This window comes from Triturus cristatus, chromosome 6, assembly GCF_964204655.1.
Source record: "Triturus cristatus chromosome 6, aTriCri1.1, whole genome shotgun sequence".
Taxonomy (NCBI): domain Eukaryota; kingdom Metazoa; phylum Chordata; class Amphibia; order Caudata; family Salamandridae; genus Triturus; species Triturus cristatus.
Window position 1 is genome coordinate 991,608,437 of NC_140589.1, and position 24,882 is coordinate 991,633,318.

The 24,882-nt window shown below is 42.4% G+C and overlaps 1 protein-coding gene across 1 annotated transcript in view; it reads left to right on the forward strand.

Moving 5' to 3' along the window:
- SLC24A3 (solute carrier family 24 member 3) overlaps positions 1–24,882 on the forward strand; it is a 1,192,172-nt gene that overhangs the window by 732,647 nt on the left and 434,643 nt on the right. Inside the window, exon 5 of the mRNA XM_085611775.1 lies at positions 3,050–3,134. Within this exon, the coding sequence (XP_085467901.1) occupies positions 3,050–3,134 (85 nt within the window). The remainder of the gene's footprint in view (positions 1–3,049; positions 3,135–24,882) is intronic.

Here is a 24,882-nt window from a genome sequence, read left to right on the forward strand (position 1 = left end):
GGGTGGTGAGGCCACATGAGGAAAAATGGCACAACTAACCAGGCAACCCAGGGCAGACTGGGGAGAGAAGACATCATCCAAGCAGACCATGGATAACATAAAATATGCATAAAGGAAATACTGCACCTAATAAAGAGAAAAAACATGACATGTAATTATAACATAGGGAAATCTGAGAAACTTAAGTAAACGGGAACCAAGACAACAGAGCACATTAGACCAATAACCGCACAAGATTAAACGGTAGCATGTCTGGACACATCCATATCTTCTTCTCTGCAAGAACCGTTGTAGTAAAGTAGGATCCTTGTAAGTTGTAGTTCTATTCTTATATGTCATTTTGAAGAGACAGGGATGAAAGAGACCAAATTTAGCATTTAGACTACGAAGTGCTGGCCTCATATCTAGGAATTTCTTTCTTCAATCCGCTATTTCTTTGGCATAATCCTGCGCAAAAAAGAGATTAGAGCCTTGCCATGAAATACGAGCTTTGAGTTTAGCTGCTTGTAAAATCTTCAATAAATCTGTGTATTCCAAGAAGTATATAATTACTCCTCGAGGTTTGGCTGAAGAGGCTGCCATGGTTGGAAGATGCACTCTTTGAATGTTCAATGCAGGGGAGGAAGGTATACCAAGAACTTGTGGAAGGAAAGATTTGAAGAACGAATTGGCATCTGAGCCTTCCAAGCCTTCCACCAGACCATAAATGCGCAAGTTGTTACGTCTGTTATGGTTCTCAAAGTTTTCCACTTGTTTTTTGAGCAGTGAAATTTCAGACTTCATTGAAGTAACTTGGTTCACCACAACCTGAACAGAGTTGACTTGTTGCTTAATCTTAATAACCATATTCTCCATAGTAGACCACTTGTCATCCAAAGCTTGGAGCCTTTTATTTGTTTCTTCCATGTAAGACCGAAGAGCCCGTATCTCCTCAAGAAGCACATCCATAGATCTTAGTGGAGGGGATTTAGTAGGTGAAGGAGGATCCTTTCTGTTGTGTTTTCCAGAAGACAATACAGCTGAAGTAGTCAGTCTAGAGTGAGTTTGTTGGTGGAGAGCGGAATATTAGATGCAACTACCAATGTTTCCTTATTGGAAAGTGATGAATTGGTGTCAGAGCTCTCCATAGTCATGGAAAGAACAGAGTAATGATTGCGGTCTGCCAAAGATGAGAGTGAAGAACTAGTTAACCGATGAGTAGATTTTGTTCTCTCATAAAATGCTGAGTGAAATTTGAATATATATATATATATGAGCTTATCCTTGAGCCAAAATGAATTCAATTTAATTATAGTCCATTCCTGCGTGACATGAGACCTTGACGAAACATGATGACGAGCATTCAAAATCCATGTGACGAAAAAGCACATCGTCTGCAACAAAATGGTCCCTTCCAAACAATGAATTCTAGTCATGACTATTTGTTAAAACAAAATCAGAGACTCACTGTAGAGAAGTTTCCATCTTAGATCAGTCAACACAGCTCTGTATAGATTTGAGGCAAAGTAGGACTGACTGAGTGGAAATTTTCTTTAAATAAAAATATCTATTTCATGTTTCAATGTCTACCACAGATTATAAAACAATTGCCCATTAATAGAAAGAATAGTGGGCCCTGAAAAATGGCCAGGCACCCAAAATTGCATGGAGAAACTCCTGTTTTATATCCTCTACAGGATGCGAGCTATTTCAGCAGAAACAAAATGCCGGACACGAGTCCCATGAGGGAAATGCTCCCGCCTCAGCTAAATGTTAGAAACGCACACCAGGGATCATGAAGAAGCGAAATAGGGCATCTGGGGTCTTTTACCCCACTAAATATTGCATTGAGAAGGGGCAAGGCAGCAGGGGACCGCAAGGAAAGCCTACACTACCTCCAAGCTGCACGGAGCCCATCTAGCGAGTGGCCATCCTCACTTGGCTCCAAGCCACGCCCCTCACTGACACAGTTCTTAGTGATTGCATCTTCTCTTAATAGTTGATTAGACGAGAATTTGAAACAGAAACCATGCCTCCAGCTAGTTGAAGTTGAGACAGTACACAATCTACAATTGTGAAAAAATGCATTTGTTGATCTTTTTATATATTTCTAAAATATTGGTGGCCAATTTATTTTTTAAGATAATCATTGAAATGCTGAATGCATTTGTGTATGGCTCCCAGAGCTTTTGCTGAGGTACATCCAATCTATTTGTTTCAAAGTCAGGCCCAATTTATTTATACATAGATTGCAAAGAGTTGGAGCCAGAGCGCGACCGTCCCCAACACCATCAGGCCTATTGAAAAACTATGTTTCATGAGGACTTGAGGTGTATTGAAATGGTAAAGAATTTGAGTTTCTATTTTTTGCGGTCTGCAAAATTGTTGATCATGTGCACTCTGGGGCAATAAACCTAAGGCCGGATATACTAAAATTTCACGCAGTGCACTGCAGCAAGGGAAGTTACTGCGCTGCGTTGCATGAAAGGGAGAGAGCAGAAATGCCCCATATTCACAAAGATATGGTGCAGTTCAGCTGTCTCCTTGCACTGGCGCACTTTGGACTGACTATCACCATTGCCGTGGAGTAAGAGTGCCTGTGTTAAGCTCAGGATAATTTTTGGATGGGAAGGGGTACCTTCCTGCACAAAACCCATCTCTTGATTCTTATTCCTCTTTGTATGTCTACTGCAGAATGCAGTACACATGCAAACACAAAATAACAGAGAAATAAAGACATTTATCTTTGATTTGCCAACCTCAGGTAGGCGCGCCATTGTGGCACAAAACCATGTTTACAAGTCTTCGTAAATATGGGTTTGCATCAAAATGTGCAGGAAAGCCTATGCTCCACCCATGTAACATCTACCTGACACAAGGTAACACAAGTAACGTTATGCGCTGCGTAGACGGCTTTACGTGGCTTTATAAATCTCCAAATAGATTTTGCTTTGTGACTGCGCCATAAATGTGACAGAACCCTGACACAAACATTTAGTAAATCTTAACCCCCAGCATTTGTCACGGAAACAAAACTTATGCTCATCTGCTTCTTTTTGTGCCTTTTCAGCGCTTGCATCTCAGTGAGGATATTGCTGGGGCAACCTTCATGGCAGCTGGAAGTTCTGCTCCAGAACTGTTTACGTCTGTAATAGGTAATATGCCATTTTTTAAAAAGCAGAGTCAATTCACATTGTAATGCCTGATGTCTATTTATTTTATTTGGAGATTTTAAAAAGTGCTATACGTCTCCTTTTGGTAATAATCATAGTAATTAAGAGCAGGATTGCTTGATTCAATTGTGTCATCACCTGTGCTCTTCTGACTACATAATGGGCACATATTGTCAGTGGTGGCTCGCAGAGGGAGTGCTGTGGGGAGGTGGGGCAGGGCGGGGGAGGGGCAGGGTGGGGGGGTCGTTAAGTTGGACATACGGCAGCAAGAAGTAAAGTAAGTAAATAAAGAAATAATACTATTTACCTTGCGCTCGCTGCATCACCAAATCAGCCCCGCAACACTCCCTCTGCGAGCTGCCACTGCATATTCTGAATGCGCCCTAGGACAGGTAGAATGGTGCTAGATAAATGCATGTCACATACCATAACCGTCCTACTCACTTACCCTATGTTATTATATTAAATGAGTTGTTCAAAATGTATCTGTTCATAATGTTCGGTTCAAATTTTTTTTCTCAAAATAGCTTGATCAAATTTCAAAGAGAAATGCAACATAAAAGAAAGAGCAAGACAAACCTGAGGTGCACGATACATTTATTTATTTGTAACAAATAAAACTAATAGACAATGGAAATGTTCAAATTACTTGTAGAGTACAGAGCTGACACAACATACCTCATTTGGTTACAAAGTTGAGTTTTTTAGTCACTATGCAATATTGGATGATATCTTTAAAAAATGGATATGTTGAAAAAACACAGAAGGCAATATTTTTGGGCAGGAAGACCGAGTAGGGAGAGGTGCGCGCATGGAATTTCTCCTAGATTCAACTTCTAGCTTTTTCATTTTCTCTTTTTTTAAATACCTTACCAGGTAAGTTTTCATTTAATATCTATAATCTTTGCCTTATCCTGGAATACAAAATGTTCAAATAAATATTTTGCAACAAATATAATAAAGCACAAAAACATTTGACCAACAGACATTCGTTTACTTAGGCACAGATGTTAAGGTCAATGTGCTTAGTGAGAGTCAACCTGTGTCCTCTGGAATTATTGGCGTTTGCTATTTGCTGCTGTTCATGTAATATGTACATTTTGATTTCTAGTTTATATAATTCTATACATTTTTCACAAGGGGCTTCTGCTCAAATATTGTAGTTGAATGGGCAGGGAAAAAGGTGTGCTTCGTGGTTTGTATTTAGGGTGTTAAAGTGAAATTCTTAAGAAATGTGTTAATAATTGTTCTAAAATTCGGTTAGGTTTTCTCTTATTCGATATGCTTCGGGAGAAAGAAAAATATATTAATATAATAATAAAACTCTACCGATCATAGGTGAGGAGCATTCCAATGCATTCCTTTTCATTTTCTTATGAGAATGATGCAAAAGTTAGTTTTATGAACTGTTTTCCAAGTTTATTATAGTTTAATCCATAGTTACATATATGTATTGTATTCACGGTTGTCCTATTGTTCATTTTTTCAGTCATAATGCTCTTTCAACATATAAAAGTAATATTCTCTAAAAACATGCTAGTAGGTATAGGTGTAAAAGGAGGTAAAATTGGACCTACATGAAAAAAAGGCAAACATTGGCAAAGAAAAAGATGTCCTGTCCAACCTGTTACAAGGGCATAGCATTTCAAAATGGCGGACGGGATATCTGCCATATTTTGACAGACTATCCCATCCACCAAAATTAATTAAAGCCCATAGGGCCTGATTATGAGTTCCTCGTAATATTTCGACCCATGAGTATTTACATATGGGCTAGAATTACAAATTTTGTTATGTAACGCATCCGCTATTTATCAGATGTGTTAAATACCTTCAATATTTGTTAAATTTCGGCAGGTCGAACCTGCAGAAATGTATCCGGGAATACATAAGGTATTTACCACATCATGCAGATTTTGGTGTGATCTGCATGCTATTCCCCATAAACTCGTAATAGGCGTTATTTATTGCACCAGATAAATAAAGTTTCTCTCTCGTGGTATTGATATTTATTAGAGGCGATAAATAATACCTTAGCTCGTAATCAGACCCTTCGTTTCCAAATTATAATTTACAAAAATATCATCCAATTGAAAGAAAAGAAATGAAAATGAAAGAATTTAATGGAAATTTGAATTTATAATGTGCACTAATACCCAGAGGTGTCTAGGCACAGGTACTCCGAAATGGAAGAGGAAGGGCTATGGCTATCTAGGATGGTACAAAGCCAGAAAATTAAAGAAACCCTACTTATTAAACAACCAGGTGTTTACGAGTTTACGAAAGGAGAGTAGGTGAGATTCTTTCTTGAGAGCCAGAGGCAAGGAGTTCCACAGCCTGGCCGTGCCAGCCAAAAAGCTCCCCCCCAGGCTGTTTTGGCCCTGGGGATCACCAAGTTAAAAGCCAATAAAGAGCAAAGCTGCCTGTTTGGGACATACCAAAGAAATCTTTGTTTAAAATAATCTGTACCGAGCACATGCAGTGCTTTGAAGTCAATGTAGAGGGACTTAAATTCATTTTGTCTTCTGACTGGAAGCCAGTGCAATAATGTCAAGACGTAAGATACTGATTGATATTTTAGAACAGAAAGCAAAAGGCGTGCCGCCCCATTTTGAAGAATCTGTAATTTGTTTAAAAATCTTGATTGCATGTTAAATAGAGTGCACTGCAGTAATCAATCTTTGCCAATATGAGTGCCGAAACTGCAGATTTCTGTATTTCAGAAGGGATAAAGGGTAAAACTTTCCTAAGTGTTTTAATCATAAGAAAAGAAGAAGTTATGGCATTTACATGGCCTTCAAAGGAATGTTTGTCATCGAAATAAACTCCTCAATTTGTTTACCTTGGTGACTGGGGTAGGAAGAAATCCTATTTTCTGCCTCCCATAATTGGGTGTCCAGAAAGAGGTGTCCCATCCAAAAAGTAGAACCTCTGTCTTTCCCGAATTCAACTTAAGACACTACTGGACATCCACTTTTCAATTTAATGCATACAATCATGGAATCTGGAAGCTGTGTAATCAGGACTACCGGCCAGTGATGCCACGAGTTGCATGTCATAGGCATATGACACCTCTGTAAAGGAAAATTATTCTATTAGTGTAGTAAGAGGGGTACATAAAGGTTGAAAAGAGTCAGGCTTATCGATGAGGGTACACGGAAGAAAGAACGGGGTGGAACTAAACTCCTCTAGCTCCACCAGTTGCTCTCTATCCAAGAGGAAAGACTTTAGAAGTTTGATAGCTTTACCTCTGATGCCCAAGGCAGAAAGAAGATCAATAAGAAGATCATGGTTGACCGCGTCAAACGCTGCGTAGAAGTCTTCGGGATTAAGGCTGTCTTCCCACCCTTATCCAAAATGTGCCAGTAATCAGAGTCAACTCGTTACTATGTTGGCTTCTTAAGCAATACTGTGTAACATCAAGGAGATGAACAGTGAGAGTTCGATATTCATTACTTTCTCTACTATTTTTGCGGGGAAAGGGAGCATGGAGAATGGCCTATAGTTGTTAGGATCTTTGCCTTCCAGATTGGGTTCCTTCAACAATGGAAGAATGGAAGCCCTCTTCCACTCTTTAGGGAAATAACCGTCCAAAAACATCTGATTAAAAATGGCTCTAAGATAATTAGCGATGACGTCAGGCACTAAGTGAAGAAACTTTAGAGGACAGGGATCCCAAGGGGAGCTTGACCTTATTTGAGATAGAAGTGTCTGAACAATAAGTTCAGAGAGAGGGGTGAAAGCTTCAAAGATGGAAATATTATCTACTAGAGTGTCCATGGAGTTTCTCCCCTTCAAAGTAGGAGGGGTTGTCTCCTCCACGGGTGTCCCTTCTGCTGAATATGAAGAGGCAAATGAGTCATAAACTGTTTATACTTTAGTCTGGAAGAAAACCGCTAGAGAGTTACAGAATTCTTGATTGGCTCCGGTACGTTTGGGTTCAGGAAGCTTGTTCAACTTTTTTACAGTTGAAAAATGTTCTTTAGGGATATTAAGAGATGCCTTGATTGTGGTTGTAAAATAACAAGTTTTAGCAGTGGCGACCTTCCTCTTATAGTCCTGAATTGACTTTCTATAGGAGATTTTATGCTCAGAATTGTACTGGGTACGCGATTTCATTTCAAGCCTACAACAAACTTGTTTCTGAGTTCTATGACTGTCATCGAACCAGGGGACCGACGGCGAAGTCCTTTTATTGTTAATGGCTTTTATAGGAGCCAGTGTGTTCAGCCCAATTTGTAGCCTCATTCAGGTCAACAGGAATTTCGGGTTAAGAGTTAGCTAAATGCACCCGGAAGGTCTGCAGGGTGATTTTATGCCATGGGCGGCTTATAATTTTTATTGGAAAAGAGCACACAGAATTCCCTTCAGATTCCAAAGTGATGTGAAACATGAACGCTGAATGGTCAGACCAGGCAAGAGGAAGAATGTAGGAGACTATAAGGAAAGGATTTTCAGAGAAGATGCCATCTACAGAATGACCAGCCGCATGTGTGAGATCTTTAACTAACGGCATAAGACTCACGCTTTCCAAAATGTCTGTAAAAAGAGTAGTGTCTCTGTCTAAAGTATTTTCCAAATGCAGGTTAAAATCCCCGAAAATGGTGAAATCGGGGGAATGAACTTTGATATCCATCAGTTGGCTACTGTTGTTCAAACGGTCGCTCTAGGGCCCTGTGGCTTATAAATTAATGTAAAAAAAGAACTACACTAACGGAAGGTTTTAAGTCCAACAATAAAGGACAACAGGCCGCGTGATGCTCCAAAAACTGTGTGAAATTTCTTCAAGTAGTTAATGCATCACTGAGCTGGAAGATTAAGAGTCCATCAGCCCACCCTGGTTGGCGGAGCTTCGTCATTTGAGACTCTAAGGGATCAATGTCTAAGCCCACTAATTCGAGCCAGCCGGCCCTGCTGTGTGCCCTAGTCAAAGATCCCAAGATTGATAAATCTCCTGCCACAGTGTGCAGTATAACTTTTGAAGACTCAAAAGAACAACAAATGCAGTGCTCTAACGTGAAAAGTGTTTAAAAATGATTACGTGGTCAAAAAATATGTTTATTCAAAATTGACCAGGTGTCATATCTAAAACCAAAATAGTCATAAACAACTCTGACTATTCCCTGTCTTGGTCTCGTGAGGTCAACATGTTTCAGCCATCAGGGTCAGCTGACCCGGCTTTCTTCAGGACCTAATTGCGATGATATTAAAGGCTACTGCAGGATTTATTCAGTGAAAAATAGTGTATAAGAAAACTGTGTGAAAACAGTGTAACAAACAGTGTAGAGAGACAATGATTCTCAAAGATAATTTATGATATTTATCATAAAAAGTAAGTGTGTGGCCAGAGCCACCCTACCAGACTAGCAAGGTTTTTGCTTAGGTACTTTTATTTTATCTTCTTTCCTGAAAGGAATAATGAGAATCAGCCCATTAAAAATATTCCATACACAGACAATGACAGCATTCGCGACCTTCGTCCTACAGTGCCTCTTTGTGCACTATACTCATTATAGATAACCCAAAGCGTGGTTTACAGATCAATAAAGTTATTTTTTTTTAAAAACTTAAATTAGACTCACCCAGCTTTCTGTGGGAGGAAAGCCTCACCTCACCCGGCTGACTGCTCGGTGAAGGAGGCACCGCTCTGTTGAAATGTAAGGATAAAGAAAACCAAGTTGCACACGGATACTTGTTCCCTAGAAGTCCCTACACAAAATTCAACATCTAAAACCTATATACTCTTGACTTTAGAAAACCTTCCCATCATGCGTCAAGGACCAGGTGTAGCAGGCCAATTGTAACTTATATCCCATCTCAATATGCAGTTTCTGATGTTACTAAGAGAAGACAAGGGACCTCAACCCCTTTCATACACTGCATAAAATGTCTATGCCAAATTTAGCCCATCCATTTGCGGGACCAAAAGCCCATTCCTTCAAAAATTCGCTAAAAGATCTTCCAGTTAGTTCTCCGAATATCTAACAATCAATCTACAGGTTGGCTAGAGAACCTAGTAGTAGCGAAGAGCCTCGGTGTCCCCTTCCTTACCTGTCCGTCGATTCCTCGAGCTTGACTGCGAGCAGTCTGGGAGGTGACGGCAGGCAGGAAGGAGATCCTTAAGTACCCGCTCTAATTGGTCGAGTTGAAAGTGAGACATTCTTGCAACAGGTGTGTGTAACTACGTTTTCCCTAGCCTGGGGCGCCCACTCCAAGACACGCATGCGCGGAAGCAGCAACGCCGATCTCAGAGCGCACACGCAGTCCCATCTCAATTCCAGACCCCGCAAAGACGCGGAGGGCAACATCACTCTCTACGCACATGCGTAGTCCTCAGTGTTGACGCTCCAATAGTGTCTCTCTAAGGGTTCAGGGCATACTAAGTAATTTGCTTGATTAGTGTATGCCGATGTATCCATACCGAGACTGAGCATCAAACCATGTGCCTATGGCACAACATTTCTCACAATCAACAGCAATGTGCCCACGCTGTGCAAACATTCCTCGGACGTGCCACACCTTGACCACCGTGCAAAGGACGGCCGAGTATCAAGGAAGGGTTTCAGTTTTCTTAGGTAGCTAAGGTGGAATCTGGCTGATTTGGCCTTCAAATTGATGTGGTCCCGCATGCTCAAGTTGCAGTTCAGGGTTATTCCAAGCGATTTGGCCGAGTCCACGATGGTTGGAGGGCAGTTTAAGGCTGTGATGGCCTTAATCCAAACCTGAGTCTCTGGGTTTATATTGGGTGGGGAAATTAGAAGAAATTCTGTCTTCTTTGCGTTCAGTTTGAGTTGATTGGAAGAGAGCCATTGGACAGTCAGTTTCAAGGCTTCATTCAGGGAAAGAATCTCCTCGAGGGAGGAGATTTTGATATAGATCTGGGTGTCATCAGCGTATATATGGTAGGAGACATTTGCAGTTTGCAATACTTCGGCAAGCGGTTTGAGTTAAAGCTTGAAGAGGGTAGAGGACAGGGTTGATCCTTGGGGGACTCCAACCGTGACTGGAGAATGAGCAAACAGGTTACCGTTAATTAGGAATCTCTGAGAACGGTTATGGTGAAAGGACCTAAACCAATCCAGAACAGAGCCATCCAATCCCATCCTGAGTTTGAGGAGTTCGAGCAGTTTTTCATGGTTGACCGTGTCGAAGGCCGAGGATAGATCAAGGAGGATAAGGAGACAGGTTTTGCCTTGGTCAAGGGCTTGAAGGGCATCATCCATGATGTGGAGAATGGTGGTTTCCGTGCTGTGCCCAGGCTTGAAACCGGATTGGAAGTCATCTAGAAGGTGGAATTTGGTGATGTGTTGGCTCAGCTGCTGTTGCACACACTTCTCCAGAACTTTGGATAAGAATGGGATATTAGAAATAGTTCTAAAATTGTCAGGGGAGGCAGGGTCAAGCGCCACTTTTTTTTAAGATTGGTAGAACTTGGCCGGCTTTCAGAGAGTCGGGTATCGATCCTCGAAGCAGGGAGGCGTTAATTATTGCAGTCCAGCTAGGGATGATGGATTGGGTGGTGGCAGCTAGGCAGTTGGAGGGAAGTGGGTCATTAAAGTGTTTTTTTGGGTTTAAGGTGGATAGGATTTTCGCGATGGCGTGTTCATCGTAGATTTTGAAGTCGGTCCAGTGCGCTTGGTTTTTAGGAGAGGCCTGAGGACGCAGATCTGGAAGGGGTTGAGAGTAGTTAGCTGATCAGAGCTCATTGCCTAAGGCTGTGATTTTGTCAGAGGAAAAGGAGGACAATTCCTCAGATGATATTAGTGACTTGGGGGTTTCTTTCGATGTTTTGGATTGGCGTTTGACCCATTCGAAGAGCTTGCGGGTCTGTTCTTGGCGATCCCCAGTTCCGACCTGAAAAATTCTTTTTTTGAGTTGATGATGCTCCTGTTGAAGGCATTTCTGGCCTGGCGGAGAAGTTTTAAATGTGCGGCTGAGGGGTGCTGTCTCCAGATCCTTTCTGACTGCCGGAGGGACTACCTCTCGCTGTTGAGGGACCCATTGAACCAGGGGATTCTGTCTTTGATTTGTGTTCTTTTTAGTTTTAGTGGGGCAAGGTCATCAAGAATGTTAGTTATAGTCGCAGAGTAATGATCATTGAGGTCACTGACTGTTGTGATATGGGGGGGAGTGCAGATTTGCAACGGACTGCCAGTTGCCTGGGATCACGGCTCTTGGTGTCTCTTACCCAGCGTTTAGGGATCGCCTGTTGCGGTGCCCTAGTCTTGTGGGTGCCAGGTAATAAGAAAGTGATAGCGTGGTGGTCTGACCAGTCACAAGGGTCTGTAGCGATAAGCTTGACTGTTGATTCCTTAGGGATGATCCATTCAAGAGTGGCGCCTTTGGAGTGTGTAGGGAGTGAGTAGGCTTGGGTTAGGGCTTGGTTGGCAAGGAAGTCTTTGATGGCATTGACATGAGGATCTTTGGAGTCATTCCAATGCAGGTTAAAGTCAACAAGGAAAATGTCTTTAGAGTTGGAGGAAACCTTGGCTGTGATGATTTCCATGAGGTGGTCGGTGAAGGCGTCATTCATGCCTGGGGGGTGGTAAAAGATGTGCAGATTGCACAGTTGGGTGGTGTTGCTGCATATGGAAATTGCGAGGTATTCACAGGAGTCCGTGGTGTCTGCCAGGAGTACCGTGACGAGGAGGTTAGAGCGGTAAATGCAGGCGATGTCTCCCCCTTTTTTGCTAGATTGTCTGTCGAGCCTTGCAATGTTGTAGTTGGAAGGGACTAGGAGGTTCAGGCATGGAGATGAAGATTCGTTGATCCACGATTCGGTCAGGATTGCTAAGTCAAAGTTATGTCTCAGTATGAGATCTGAGATATCGGCGGCGTGTTTAACTGCTGAGCGGCAGTTGATTAGGAGGCTAGATAGAGGGTGGTCGGAGAGGGTGTCGTGTGAAGGGGCGGACAGGGGTACTGACACTAGGTTGTTGTCAACCACACTTCTGTTGCGGAGGGTGGCTGATCTGTTGGGGTTGATTGTGACCGTGTGGATGACATGTTCGACATTCACGTCTAGTGGATTAGGAGTTACTGGGGCAGAGTTGTAGGAAGGGAGCATGGCTAGAATTTCCTCTTCAGTAAGGTCTAGCAGGTTAGGGGTGACAAGAGTGGAGCTGTAGGAGAGGAGGAGAGTTGGGATTTCCTCCTCCGAGAGGTGGCATGGTTGCTTGCAAGGGCAAAGGTGTCTCAAGGATAACAGTAATAGGGGAATGTGGGGCTCTGGGATAGGGAGGGGGGTGGTGTTCCACGGTGGCTTGAACTTGGAGAAGGAAAGTTCAGTGAGGTGAAGGAGGTTCTTTAGATACAGAATGGAATTATGGAAGCTCTGCATTAATTTGGCTGCTCTATGGTGAAGAGATTCGATTTCAATATAGGGAGAGGCGCTTGAGGGCAGGGAAACAGTGGTTTGGTAGCAGTTCTATTGGCATGCGGTTGGGGTGGGGTAGAGAGGCTGAGACGACTTGTGTTGTAGGCCAAAGGAAGAGTTTCAGTCTCAATGTCAGAGGGAGGAGCTGGTGGGGAGTAGACCAAAGGTCTGGGAGCAGTTCTGTTGGTAGGCATAGGTGGCATGATAGAGGGGCTCTGTGATAGGGAGGGGGGTGGTGTTCCAGGGTGGCTTGAACTTGGAGAAGGAAAGTTCAGTGAGGTGAAGGAGGTTCTTTAGATACAGAATGGAATTATGGATGCTCTGTGTTAATTTGGCTGCTCTATGGTGCAGAGATTAGATATCAATATAGGGGAGGCGCTTGAGGGCAGGGAGATAGTGGTTTGGTAGCAGTTCTATTGGTATGCGGTGGGGGTGGGGTAGAGAGGCTGGGACGACTTGTGTTGTAGGCTAAAGGAAGAGTTTCAGTCTCAATATCAGAGGGAGGAGATGGCGGGGAGTAGACCAAAGGTCTGGGAGAGGTTCTGTTGGTAGGCGTAGGAGGCGTGATAGAGGGGTTAGGTGAACTGAGTTGTGAGTGCTTAGGGGGGTGGTATGAGGGTGCCTGGGCACGTTAGTTGGGGGGTCATCAGGACGAGTGTTTGATACACTGCAGGTGTCATGCACATGATTTTTGAGGTGGGTAAAGAGCTCTGCAAATTTATTTAGGTTTTTGGTTGTAGCTTGTATCAAGACGATGCCGTTTTTGTAGAGGGTTATAGTGAGGTTGCGGAGGGAACTATCGTAGGTTATTAGGTATTAAGGTTATTATTAATATCCACTAAAAGATGTCGCCCAGTCCTACAGGAGCCAGGTACCGCCTGAAAAGGGCACCAAGGTGCCTACAAGGAAAATACTATGGGCAGTGTGCTGTTCACGAGTAGGCAACAATACTTTCTCAATTGGAGTGAGAAACAGAAAAACATACACTCTATGGACAATATGTTTGTAAAAAATAAAAAAATGCAGACTGAGAATATTTTTGTTACTTAGAATCTGGCATGCAACCACACAGTATCTAGTATGGGCAGCAGCAGTGCAATGTCCCCTCACACAGAACAAACACATCACAGGCAACAGGAGTGCACGTTTCCTCAAACAGGTACAGCATGTGCAGTAGCAGTACAAGCTTCTTCATACTAAATGAAAGGCTGCAGCCAGGCAACAGCAATGAAAGCTTCAGTGACAATGAGTGTGATAATCTGGGTACGCTGAGGCATGCTAGTGTGCATCTTTTCGTGAGTCTGTTGGTGTGATGTGTAGTTGTATTATGGTGTATGAGGTGGTGTGATTGCTTTTTGATGCATGTGTGTAATAATCTGTGGGACTGGAGGTCAGAGAATCCTTCTGAACCCCACAAATCCTGTCTCCCTTCTCACTCGTTTCATGCAGTCCATAAACGTTTGATAAGGATTTCTGCCAGAGAATAGAATAGTTCAGAATCAGCTTTGAGATCCAATTGGCTGAGAGTACATAACTTTAACCCAGTTTAAAATGATGAACAATCTGAGTAAGGGATGCAGGCAGTATGGAAGAAATGGGCACTTTAAAATGGATTTGATAACGGCACTTAAAAGGGAGATATTTTAACCCATTGTTGTTACATAATCTCAGATTGAGCAGTACTATCATCCTTTTGGTAAATGAAGATAAACTAATCAGAAGAGATACACAGTTCACCTAGACATTCTGAATCCTGCAAATTGATAAGTAAAGAAGGCACTTCCCATGATGTGCAGTACAATACATTAAACTGATCTGTGTAGAAAATTGTTGCCTAGTGGGCCTGAAAGAGTGTATCACATATTGACAGTGGGAACAACCACTAAGACTTGATTAGCAGTAGTATACTGCGTAGTGTTTGTAAAAGAGAAGCACAGTGCTCAGGCATACAGAAGAAAAATGCAGGCAGGCAGGACACTGCAAGTTGATTAGAGGAGACCACACTTTTGCTGATATATTACTGAAAATGTCTTCATATTTATCAATGTAGACAATCAATATGTCTTAGTCTACAAAGGTACACCACACATTGATTGGAAGAGGCAGCCACTTCACATAGGTCTACAGTAGAAATTCAGGAATCGTTCAAAGGCGACAATTGCTGGTTTCCATTGGGAATGCAGGATCAGGAGAGGAAAGAATAACTTCACCCTCATCTGCGGGGGAACACCATTTTTGTTCGGAGGATACAACTTGCTCTGCCTGCAGAACACAAGTAATAGGACCAATGGGCAACCACCGTCTGTGACTTACAGGAGAGTAGTGTATACAGATTAAAGGAGACAGTCAATGCATACGAGTGCTGGAGAACAGTGCACATATTTCAAAGTAAACAATCAATTCAACCTGGCCTGCTGAGAATATCACAAACAAGATCAAACAAGACAATCATCCAATCCTGACTTGTACTGGCACAACACAAATTGCTGACAGGGGGCAATCACTGTATTCTAGTTTTCCTCCGTACTTCTTATAGGGAGAGTCAGGCATGGTCTGGTGGGCCTCAATATCGACTGTTAGCTCTAATGGGAGAGCAGGGCATAGACAAAGAGAGCAAGAGCATGGGTATGAGTGCTCCTAGAAATCACAGGGCTTGACTCTGCTCTTCAACCTTGAGCATTGATATGAGAACATGCTGGACCTGTCAGCCTTAGGGCGATCTTCCACCAAATATTTTGCCTTTTTCCTATATTTTTACTGACATTGTTTTTGCTGGCCTTATGGCTCTGTGTCCTTTACCACCACAAGGCAGTGCTACAGTGCTTGTAATCTCTCCTCTAAACACGGTTTCCTTGGCTTATACCAAATTGGCATATTTAATTTACTTATAAGTCCCTAGTAAGGTGGCACTACATGAACCCAGGGCCTGTAAATTAAATGCTAATTGTAGGTCTGCAGCACTGATTGTGCCACCCAATTAGGTAGTTCTTTAAATACGTCCTCGGTCTGCAGTTGCAGAGCCTGTGTGTGCAGTCTGAAACTGCTACTTCGCCCTGGCAAAATAAACCTTCTGTCAGGCCCAAACCTTCTGTTTTTTAAAAAAAAAATTACGTTTAAAAGCTTTATTGAAAATAAACAAAATATATAAGAGACCAACAAAACAGGATAAACACAATCAATGGAGAAATAACGAAAGTATTGGGTAGCATCATTAAGAAACAAAGCTTTTTAAAACAATCTTAGGGAATGAATGGAGAAGGGAGGTAGGGGAAGAGAAAAAGGGAAGTGAGAGGAGAACATTATATACATTGTTATACTAGAATAGAGCATATTACAAAGGAATGTGAAAGAGTAACTAAGTAAATAATTCCATACAATAAAATATCAAGGGATAAGAAATAGAAAAAACAGAGAAAACATACATTCAAGGAGGTTTAAAATTCTCAGAATGTAAACGAGACTTATTCGTTAGGACTAGTTGATCTAAGTAATTAGTAAGGGGTAACCAAAAAAGATCTCTATCAATTCTTGGCTTACAAGCGGAGGCGAAAGCAGTGTCAAGACGATGAAATTGGCAAAGGCTATTCCACCAGTGTAATATAGATAATTTTGTAAGTGTTTTCCAGTTGAAGGAGATATGTTGGAACGCTAAAGCAAGCATAAGGTTGTAAAGGCCATGAGAAGAGGAAGGAAGATCTATGGAGTCAGAAAGGCTTCCAGAGAAAAGAAGAGGAATAGTATAGTGGATGGAAATATGAAATAGACGAGAGATGGAGGACCAGACTTTCCCCCAAAAGATAGAAACTGCAGGGCAAAGAAAAAGAAGGTGCATAAAACCAGCATTAGGATAACCACAGGTCCAACAATTAGAATCAGATGAAGGTGAAAAACGCACAATAGATAAAGGAGTGAGATAAAGTCTGTGATAAAGGAAAAATAGAGATTGTGTAAGTGAGGCAGATCGAGATATTTTTAAGGAGCGGGACCAAAGCTTGTCCCAAAAGATAATATTCCATTCACATCCCAAGTCAGATTCCCAAGAAAGTTCCAACTTGGATTTTACCCGAACTGGATTAGGGGTTAAGAAGTACTTATAAATAAGGGAAGCTTTAGGGAGAGAGAGGAGTATTAGAAGAAGAGAATTTTGAACAGTAGGAAGAGACAAAGAGGGAAGAGAGTAATAACATCAAGAAGAACTGTAATTAAATTAGTGAAATTCTGTAAGAAAGATCGGGGCAGTGGAATAGAGATTGAAAATGAGGAAATGAGGATGGGGATAGTCCATCGAAAAGATGTTTGACCCAAATTATACCCCTTGATCTCCAAGATTTCCAGAAAATGGGTCTATTATTGAGGAGAATAAGAGAGTTGTGCCAAATAGGAGAATCCAAAAAGGATTCTCTAGAGATGGGATCTGGATGAACTAGAGGTCTCAAGATGGAAGAAGTGTGTCTAAACAAAGGGAGAGTGGTATGGGGGTTTTTAGCTGAGAAGGCGATAACTTCCTTTAAAGAAAAGGGTAGTAATAAGATTTGTTCAATAGACAGCCAAAGAGAGGTAAAGTGGGAAAGATCGGGAAGGAGCCATTTTGATGCTTGACGAAGAGAGAATGACTTATGGTAGGGACGAAAATCAGGACAATTCACACCACCATTGGATTTTGGTCTACGTAAGGAAGATAAGGAAATCCTAGCTCTTTTATCTTTCCAAAGAAATTTTGAAAGATACGAGTCAATCCTCCTAAAATAAAAAGCAGGAATATGAACAGGAAGCATAGATAGAGTATAAATCAAAATAGGGGTGATCATCATTTTAATTGAGTCTAGCCGACCCCACCAGGAGAGAAATAGGGGATTCCAAGAAGAAAGTAATTTATCAATTCTGGATAAAACTGCAGACATATTTAACTTAATAGAGGAAGCAATGGAATTGGAGAACCACATACCTAAATATTTAATTTTTGAATTGCTCCAGGCAAACCCAGTGGTAGAAAAATCATGAGAAAGACGATGTGAGGGGAGAATTTCAGTTTTATCTGAGTTAATTTTATAACCGGAAACAAGGGAGAAAGTAGCAAATTCATGTAATAAAGGAGGAATAGAAGTTTCGGGTGCAGAAATAAAGAGTAAGATATCATCTGCGTAAGCAAAGAGTTTTAGTTGGTGGTCACCGTAAGAGAACCCAGAAATGGAGCCATTATTACGAATAGAAGATAAAAAGGGTTCAAGAGCTAAAACAAAAAGAAGATGGGAAAGAGGGCAACCTTGGCGAACACCACGCTGGAGAGGGAAATAAGATGAAACACACCCATTAGCTAAGACTGAGGCTCTAGGGGCAGAATACAATAAGGAGATAAGAGAAATCAGCTTAGGACCAAAACCATGCCATTTTTTCAATGAAGCAAATAAGAAGGACCAATCTACTCTATCACAAGCTTTCTCTGCATCAACGGAAATGGCCGCCAAGGATGTGGAAAGGGAAGGAATTTTATTTAAAAGATTGAGGAAGAGGCGGGAGTTGTCAGAAGTAAGCCTGCCCTTAACGAAACCACACTGTTCTTTGCCAATTAAATGGGGCATAAGTGGGTCCAGGCGTAAAGCAAGTGATTTGGCAAATAGTTTATAATCAACATTGACCAGGGAAATCGGGTGATAATTCTTACAAAACTGGGGGTCACAACCTTCTTTATGGATGAGGCATATTGTAGCTTCCTGAACTTCTGTCTTACCAGCTAGAAAAAATGATTGGAAAAGATTTAAGAGTTTAGGGAGGAGTAATTTGGAAAAGTCTAGATAGAATTCAACCGAAAACCATCTGGGCCAGGAGTCTTTCCTTTGGTCAAAGTATTAAGGGCAGTGGATAATTCAGGAAGGGATAGATCTGTTTCGAGGTCAGAAAAATTAAGATGAGAGTTGGATGGAGTTGGAAGCTTATTTAAATAGACTTGGATAAGAGTAGAAGAAGGAGGGGATTCAGGTGTATAAAGATCATTATAAAAGAGTTTAAATTCATTAAGGATATTTTAATCTTTATGTAAGAGAGAACCATTTGGGGAATAGATAGAATCAATTAGAGTACGGTCCTTGCGTGTTTTTAGATAATTTGCCAAAAGTTTGCCTGCTTTATTACGACCACCGTAATAGCGAGCGCTGCTGCAGAGTAGTATGGAGCATGCATTATCAGTAGTAGTTTTATTAAAATCTAATTTAGCGCGAATCAGTTCTGGAGGAATTGAATCCATTGAAGAAGTATAACATTTATGTTCTAAGGATTTAATATGCGCCAAGGCAGTCTTCCGTTTTTGAAGGAAACATTTCTTTTTCTTTGAAACAAAATCTATATTAAATCCTCTTGCAGTAGCTTTAAAGGAGTCCCATACAATATGGGGAGAGGATTCGGGATCATTATTAAGGTCAAAAAACTAATTTGCAAATGAGTGAAAAGAAGAGGAGAAAAGAGGGTCTAGAAGAAGAGAGTTATTAAAACGCCAACGAGAGGACCTGGGACGTGGGGGGAGCAAATCAATATCAGTGATTATTGGAGCATGATCTGAAATAACTATAGGTTCAATAGAGGAAGATAAAAGATTCCGAGACAAAGATTGGGAGAGAAAGATATAATCAAGATGGGAAAGGGAGGAGTGAGGAGGAGAGAAAAAAGAAAAGTCAAGAGTGTCTGGGTGGGAGAGTCTCCAGGAATCAACTAGGTGCATTTGAGATAAAGTGTTAAGAAATTGTTTGTGAGTCTTATGAGGGACAAAACGAACTTGTGACTGGCGGTCAAGGAACGGATCTACAATTTGATTGCAATCACCTCCTAAAATAAAGAAATCATCTCTAAATTGGATACATTTCTGCGTAATCAATGGCCAAAAGGAACCATCAGGATTTGTAGGACCCTAAACATTAAAAACAGTTAAAGAAACATTATTAATTAACAATTTCGCTAATAACCATTTACGATCTGTATCAATTTCCTGTGAGACAACTTTACAGTTCAATTTTTTGTGGGACAAAATTATAACACAATTTTTCTTATTGGCAGACGGGGAGAATAAAACTGAACCCACCCAGCGTCTTTTTAATTTTAACGCTTCAATTTCTGTAAGATGAGTCTCCTGCAAAAGAACCAAGTCAGTATTATAGGAGGCAAGGTGGGAAAGGATTCTCTGCCTTTTAATTGGATTAATAAAACCCTTCACATTCCAGGATATGAGTCTGAATGTAAAACCATTAAAATTGTGTACATAGCATAAAATGCAGTAATGAAAAACTGAAAGAAAGAACAAAAACAAAACAGGGAAAGAGAAAGGCAGGAAAGAGAGGAGGGAGAAAGAATGAACAAGATAAGACAGTACATGTCAACAATGAATATAGATTGGAGTGATGAACAAAAAGAGAAACAAAGAAAGATTGACGACTGTAATACGTGCCTTTAAAGGGGAGTAAATAGAGGTAACAGGTGGGAGGTAACGACACAGAAAAGAAGACGACACAGCCAACCGGGGAGGAGGAAGCACCACAACAGGGACCAAATGAAATGATTGAGAAACGAGGAGAGAGAGAAATATCAAAGGAAACATCTGCAGAAGAACAAAAAGAAAAAGTTACATGGAGAGTTAGAAATAACTCATTATTAAGAAGTCACCATCGATAACCTGTAAGAAGAAACATAAGAAGAGCAAATAACCATGCATAATAATAAATAAGAAAGTCACGTTATGGGAGATATTGAAGAAGCATGAGGACTGGAAGTTTCCATAGAAGAGGAAGAATGTGAGTTGATAAATTTCTTCAGGTCAGCTGGATCATCAAAAGAGGAAGTATTGTTTTGGAAAGTAACCTTGAACGTGCAGGGGTGAAAAAGTCCATAACGTGCTCCAAGACAACGTAAGGCTGGACGAAGATCAAGGAACTCTTTCCGTCGTTTTGCTGTTGCCTGAGATACATCCTGCGAGATGTAAAGTTTAGATCCGAGCCAAACTAGCTGCTTTTTGTGCTTGACTGCGTTTAAGACTAGTAACAGATCCGTAAATTTCAAACATAAAAAGATCACACCCCTTGGCTTCGAGGGCGTAGCAGTTGAAGATAGACGAGGACCCAACCTGTGAGCGCGCTGTATGCTGAGTGCCGTAGTGGGAGGAAGGTCCAAAAGTTTTATAAGAAAGGTGCTGAAGAACTGGACCAGGTCAGACCCCTACAAACCCTCCGGAAGGCCGTACAGGCGTAGATTGTTGCGTCTCTTTCTGTTTTCAAGGTCATCCGAAGATTTCTTAAGTGAAGAGACCTCCCTCTCTAAGATTGATACTTTAGTCGAAAGATTCTGAAAGTCACCAACTTGATGCTCCATATTAGTGATACGGGATTCCATAGACGCCGATTTGGTGTCCAACAGTTGGAGACGTGAGTTAGTCTCTTCAACAAAGGGGCGTAAGGCGCGGATTTCCTCAAGAACCATATCTAAAGAAACAGGAGAAGCTGGTTTCAGTGGAGAGGGAAGATCCTGCTTGAGGCGTTTGACAGTAGAAGCAGGAGACTGCATTTTGGTGGAAGGTACAGATGAGTTTGAAGATTTTGAATAACCAGAATGCGCCATTTTAAAAGCTCCACTGAGCGTAGAATCCAAATGAGGAGGTTCCAGAACAGGAGCGCGGAGCGGAAATCTCCTGCTGGTAACAAGTGATCTCCTATTCCTACCCATACACCAGAGGAGCAGCACACTTCAAAAATAGACAAAAGAAACCACCAACAACAACAACCCCAGTATCTAGAAAACGGTTCAGATCAAAGTATCAAAACTAATAAAGTACTGTTGAAATAAAAAGAAATACAATAGCGCTCAGAAGATTAGGTACCTCGTAAAAATAGCAAACATTAAGGCCAAGGGGTGGAATTCAGAATCATGAGGAAAAGCAGTATCGGTGATGTAAGTTCATACTTGAAGAAAAAAACAGAAAACAGATGCAGAACACAGCACTAGCAGGATGAGTGAATAGTCCTCAACGCACAAAGGAGCATTTAATCCAAAATAGCAGGATGTGTAATGGAGAAAGTCATTGTGCACGCCATATAGCTGAGAAGTATGAAATTTCCGTCATACAAAAAAAAACAATCTTGGCTGATGATGGGTGAGACCCTGAAACCAGTCCTTGGATGCTTGTTTCCAGTCCAGGGAGGTCCTGGTCAGGCAGGTCGGGCTGGCCTGTTCCCATTGGGCGCAGGGTCAAGAGAGATTTGTATATGGCTGGGTTCAAACTGGAATGGCATGGAGAGCAAAATACCGATGGATTTAGGCCCAGATTTCTGTACTGGGGTGAATGCATGACATTGTTCTGCATTCTGTCCATCAATTGTTGTTTTTGCATTTGTCACCCCAAGTGGGACGAGTATGCCCAGATGTGGGACCCGTGCACTACATGCCACCGGAGTCAAGCTATCCTGGCTGATGAGGGGTGAAACCCCGAAACCAGTCCTAGGATGCTTGTTTTGAGTCCAGGGAGGACCTGGCCTGGCAGTTCGGGCTGGACTGTTTCCATTGGGCGCAGGGTCAAGACTGATTTGCATATAGCTGGGTTCAAACTGGAATGGAATGGGGAGCAAAAAACAATGGATTTAGGCCCAGATCTCTGTACTGGAGTGAATGTATGACATTGTTCTGCATTCTTTCCGTCAATTGTTGTTTTTGCACTTTTAGTAAGTTGGCATTTTCTTGCCTTAGACATTTAGTCCCTGGAGTGCATCTCTTGTCACATGGCTGGGTCTAGGTGACAGTTGAGCATTGTGTATTACTCCTAAAGAGCCACACGAAATAGGGAGCTTAGGCTTGCCTGGATGGGCCATCACTAGCAGGATAGGAGGAGGAGCTTGGCACAGCTCCACTTACACCTGAATAGGCTGCATACTCCCTGTAGTTAGTCTGGAGCCAGGACAGGGAAGGCAGGATGTCTGGGGATGTCAAAGGAAAACCTCTAGAAGCTTCTCCCCCACTTCAAAGGCACAACTGGGCATAAATACCTGACCTCAGATACCAAATCTTCGGTACACTTTTGGACCTGTGGATACTCTGCCAGGAAGAAGGACTGCTGTGCTGCTGAAGGACTGCCACTCTGCTGGACTGCACTCTGCTGGGCTCCTGCTTTGCTGTGCTAACCTGCTATCCTCCTGACTAGGTAGGAAGAACTGGACCTGCATCTCGTAAACCCAGAACACAGGAGTGACTCCAAAGGCTAGTTGGCTGGCCTCCTGACTCGAGCCTCAGGGACAGAAGGCTCAAACAACCTTGCACCTGCACCAGACTCTGCCATCTGTGGGTCTACCCTGCTAAGTGGTGCCCTGGTCCAGGCCCCTTGGAAGTGTGCTTAAGGTGCTTTGCCAGTCTCTGTGATCCAGCAGAAGGGATGCATCTCCTCTGCTGTGTGGTACAACCCAGAGCAGAACCGACTTGTCTCCGCTGCTTTCTGGACTAGACCCGTCGCAAAGACCCACATCACCGCTGCAGCCCGCATCATCTTCTGAACAGCCGTTGGATAACGCATTTTCGGTGCATGCCCTTGAATCTCCCATTGACAGCAGCCTCGAAGATGACGCCGGACTCCGCATTGCAGCCTTACAGCTTCTCGGAACTGACACATCGCCCTGACTATGCGGCCCATCCCCGACTTTGGACTTCGCATCGCAAGCCGTTGTCGTTGGATCTTCATTGACGATTCAGCAGGGCCTCGCACCGCAGCCTCACCACATCTTGGAACCGACTCATTGCTTCGGCTGCGTAACGCATCTTCAACGAAGATCCTCACATCCCTCTGCAACCAGGATTAAAGGTACTTTGTTCAGAGGGCCCAAAAATAGAGCCAAAGGCGTAAGCCCCAATTGTGGATATCTGGTAGCACTAGACCTTTCACGAAGTCACAAGTTCAGGCAAACCAGGATGGAGTGCGGACAGGCTACAGGGACTCACCCTGTAGCCTGTCTGCACTACATCCTGGTTTGCCTGAACTTGTGACTTCGTGAAAGGTCTAGTGCTACCAGATATCCACAATTGGGGCTTACGCCTTTGGCTCTATTTTCACTAAAAGCATCAGAATTTAATATCTCCGGATCTACTGATTGGATTCTTGTCGTTTTGGTCTTGTTTTATTGATTAAAAACAACCCTATTTTTCTAAGTCTGTTGTGGGCTCCTTTTGTGGTGTGTTTTCACTGTGCTACTGTTTGACGTTTTGCACAAATACTTCATCCATTGCCTCTGTGTTTAGCCTGACAGCTCTGTGCCAAGCTACCCAAGGGTTAAGCAGAGGTTAATTTAGGATATGATTGTGACTTCACACTGAGAAGAATTGTGGTTGCTGCTTGAGAAGGGTTTCACGCCACTCCAACCAGTAACCCAATTTCTTACAGAATAAGACTGGAAAAGGATGGTCAATCATCAGCTGGGGTGCTAATGAGAGCTAATGAGAAAGGCTCATCCTGAGTAAGATGAGACAATCACACATGTGTGGTGATAACAGGTCAAGTACAGGGTCAGAGGGAGCTCAGCCTGTCACTCCGATAAGAGAGCCAAACATAGTCTGTACTCCAGGGAGTGTTTATGAGGGAGCAGGAGAGAGCCTCATGTCACCAGAGAATTCCAAAAAGATTAATAGATCATATCCACAGTCTGAGGTATCTCACCCTGTCACCAAAGACTCACGATGATTGGAGCTGGACAGCACCAAAAGGAGCTCATCATGTGACCAGAGAATTCTCTGAGGAGGACAAGTCAGGGTCTAATGTAGAGCAGCATGGCCCATGAGAGAGTTTAACATAAATCATAATATTAGGGTCAGAGGCAGCCTGTGTCCTGAATGTGATTACCGGAGCTTGTGATAGGATAAGGCTGGAAGGTCACCATATCACCTCCGGATGACCTTTCCCCTGTAGTCCGATACCCCTTGTTTACATGTCACCCTGGAAATTGCCACATCTTGAAGCCTGGTACCCCTAATGCAACCTCCACCTATGACCGCTCCCTGGTCTGTGGGGGGAAACCCCAAACTGACAGTGGAGACAGCCATCGATCTATTCTTTAGGAGAATGCTTTAAAGCTTTCAAAATAGAGGAGGACTTTGCTCAGACGCACAGAAAAAACTGCAGACTCATCAAATGAGTTAATAACTACATCTGGAATGAATGAGGCTTCTACAGACTTAGCAAGGACAATCACCATTTCACTTCAACAAGGAAGAGAACACTTTATATTATTAATGGGAGAGTTACTATGTTCTAGCCTGCAAGGCAACATCACACATTTTTTTCAGGAGATAACCTCTTCACCTAGACTTGCCAAAGAATGGCAATTAACATTAAGGGGGGGATAT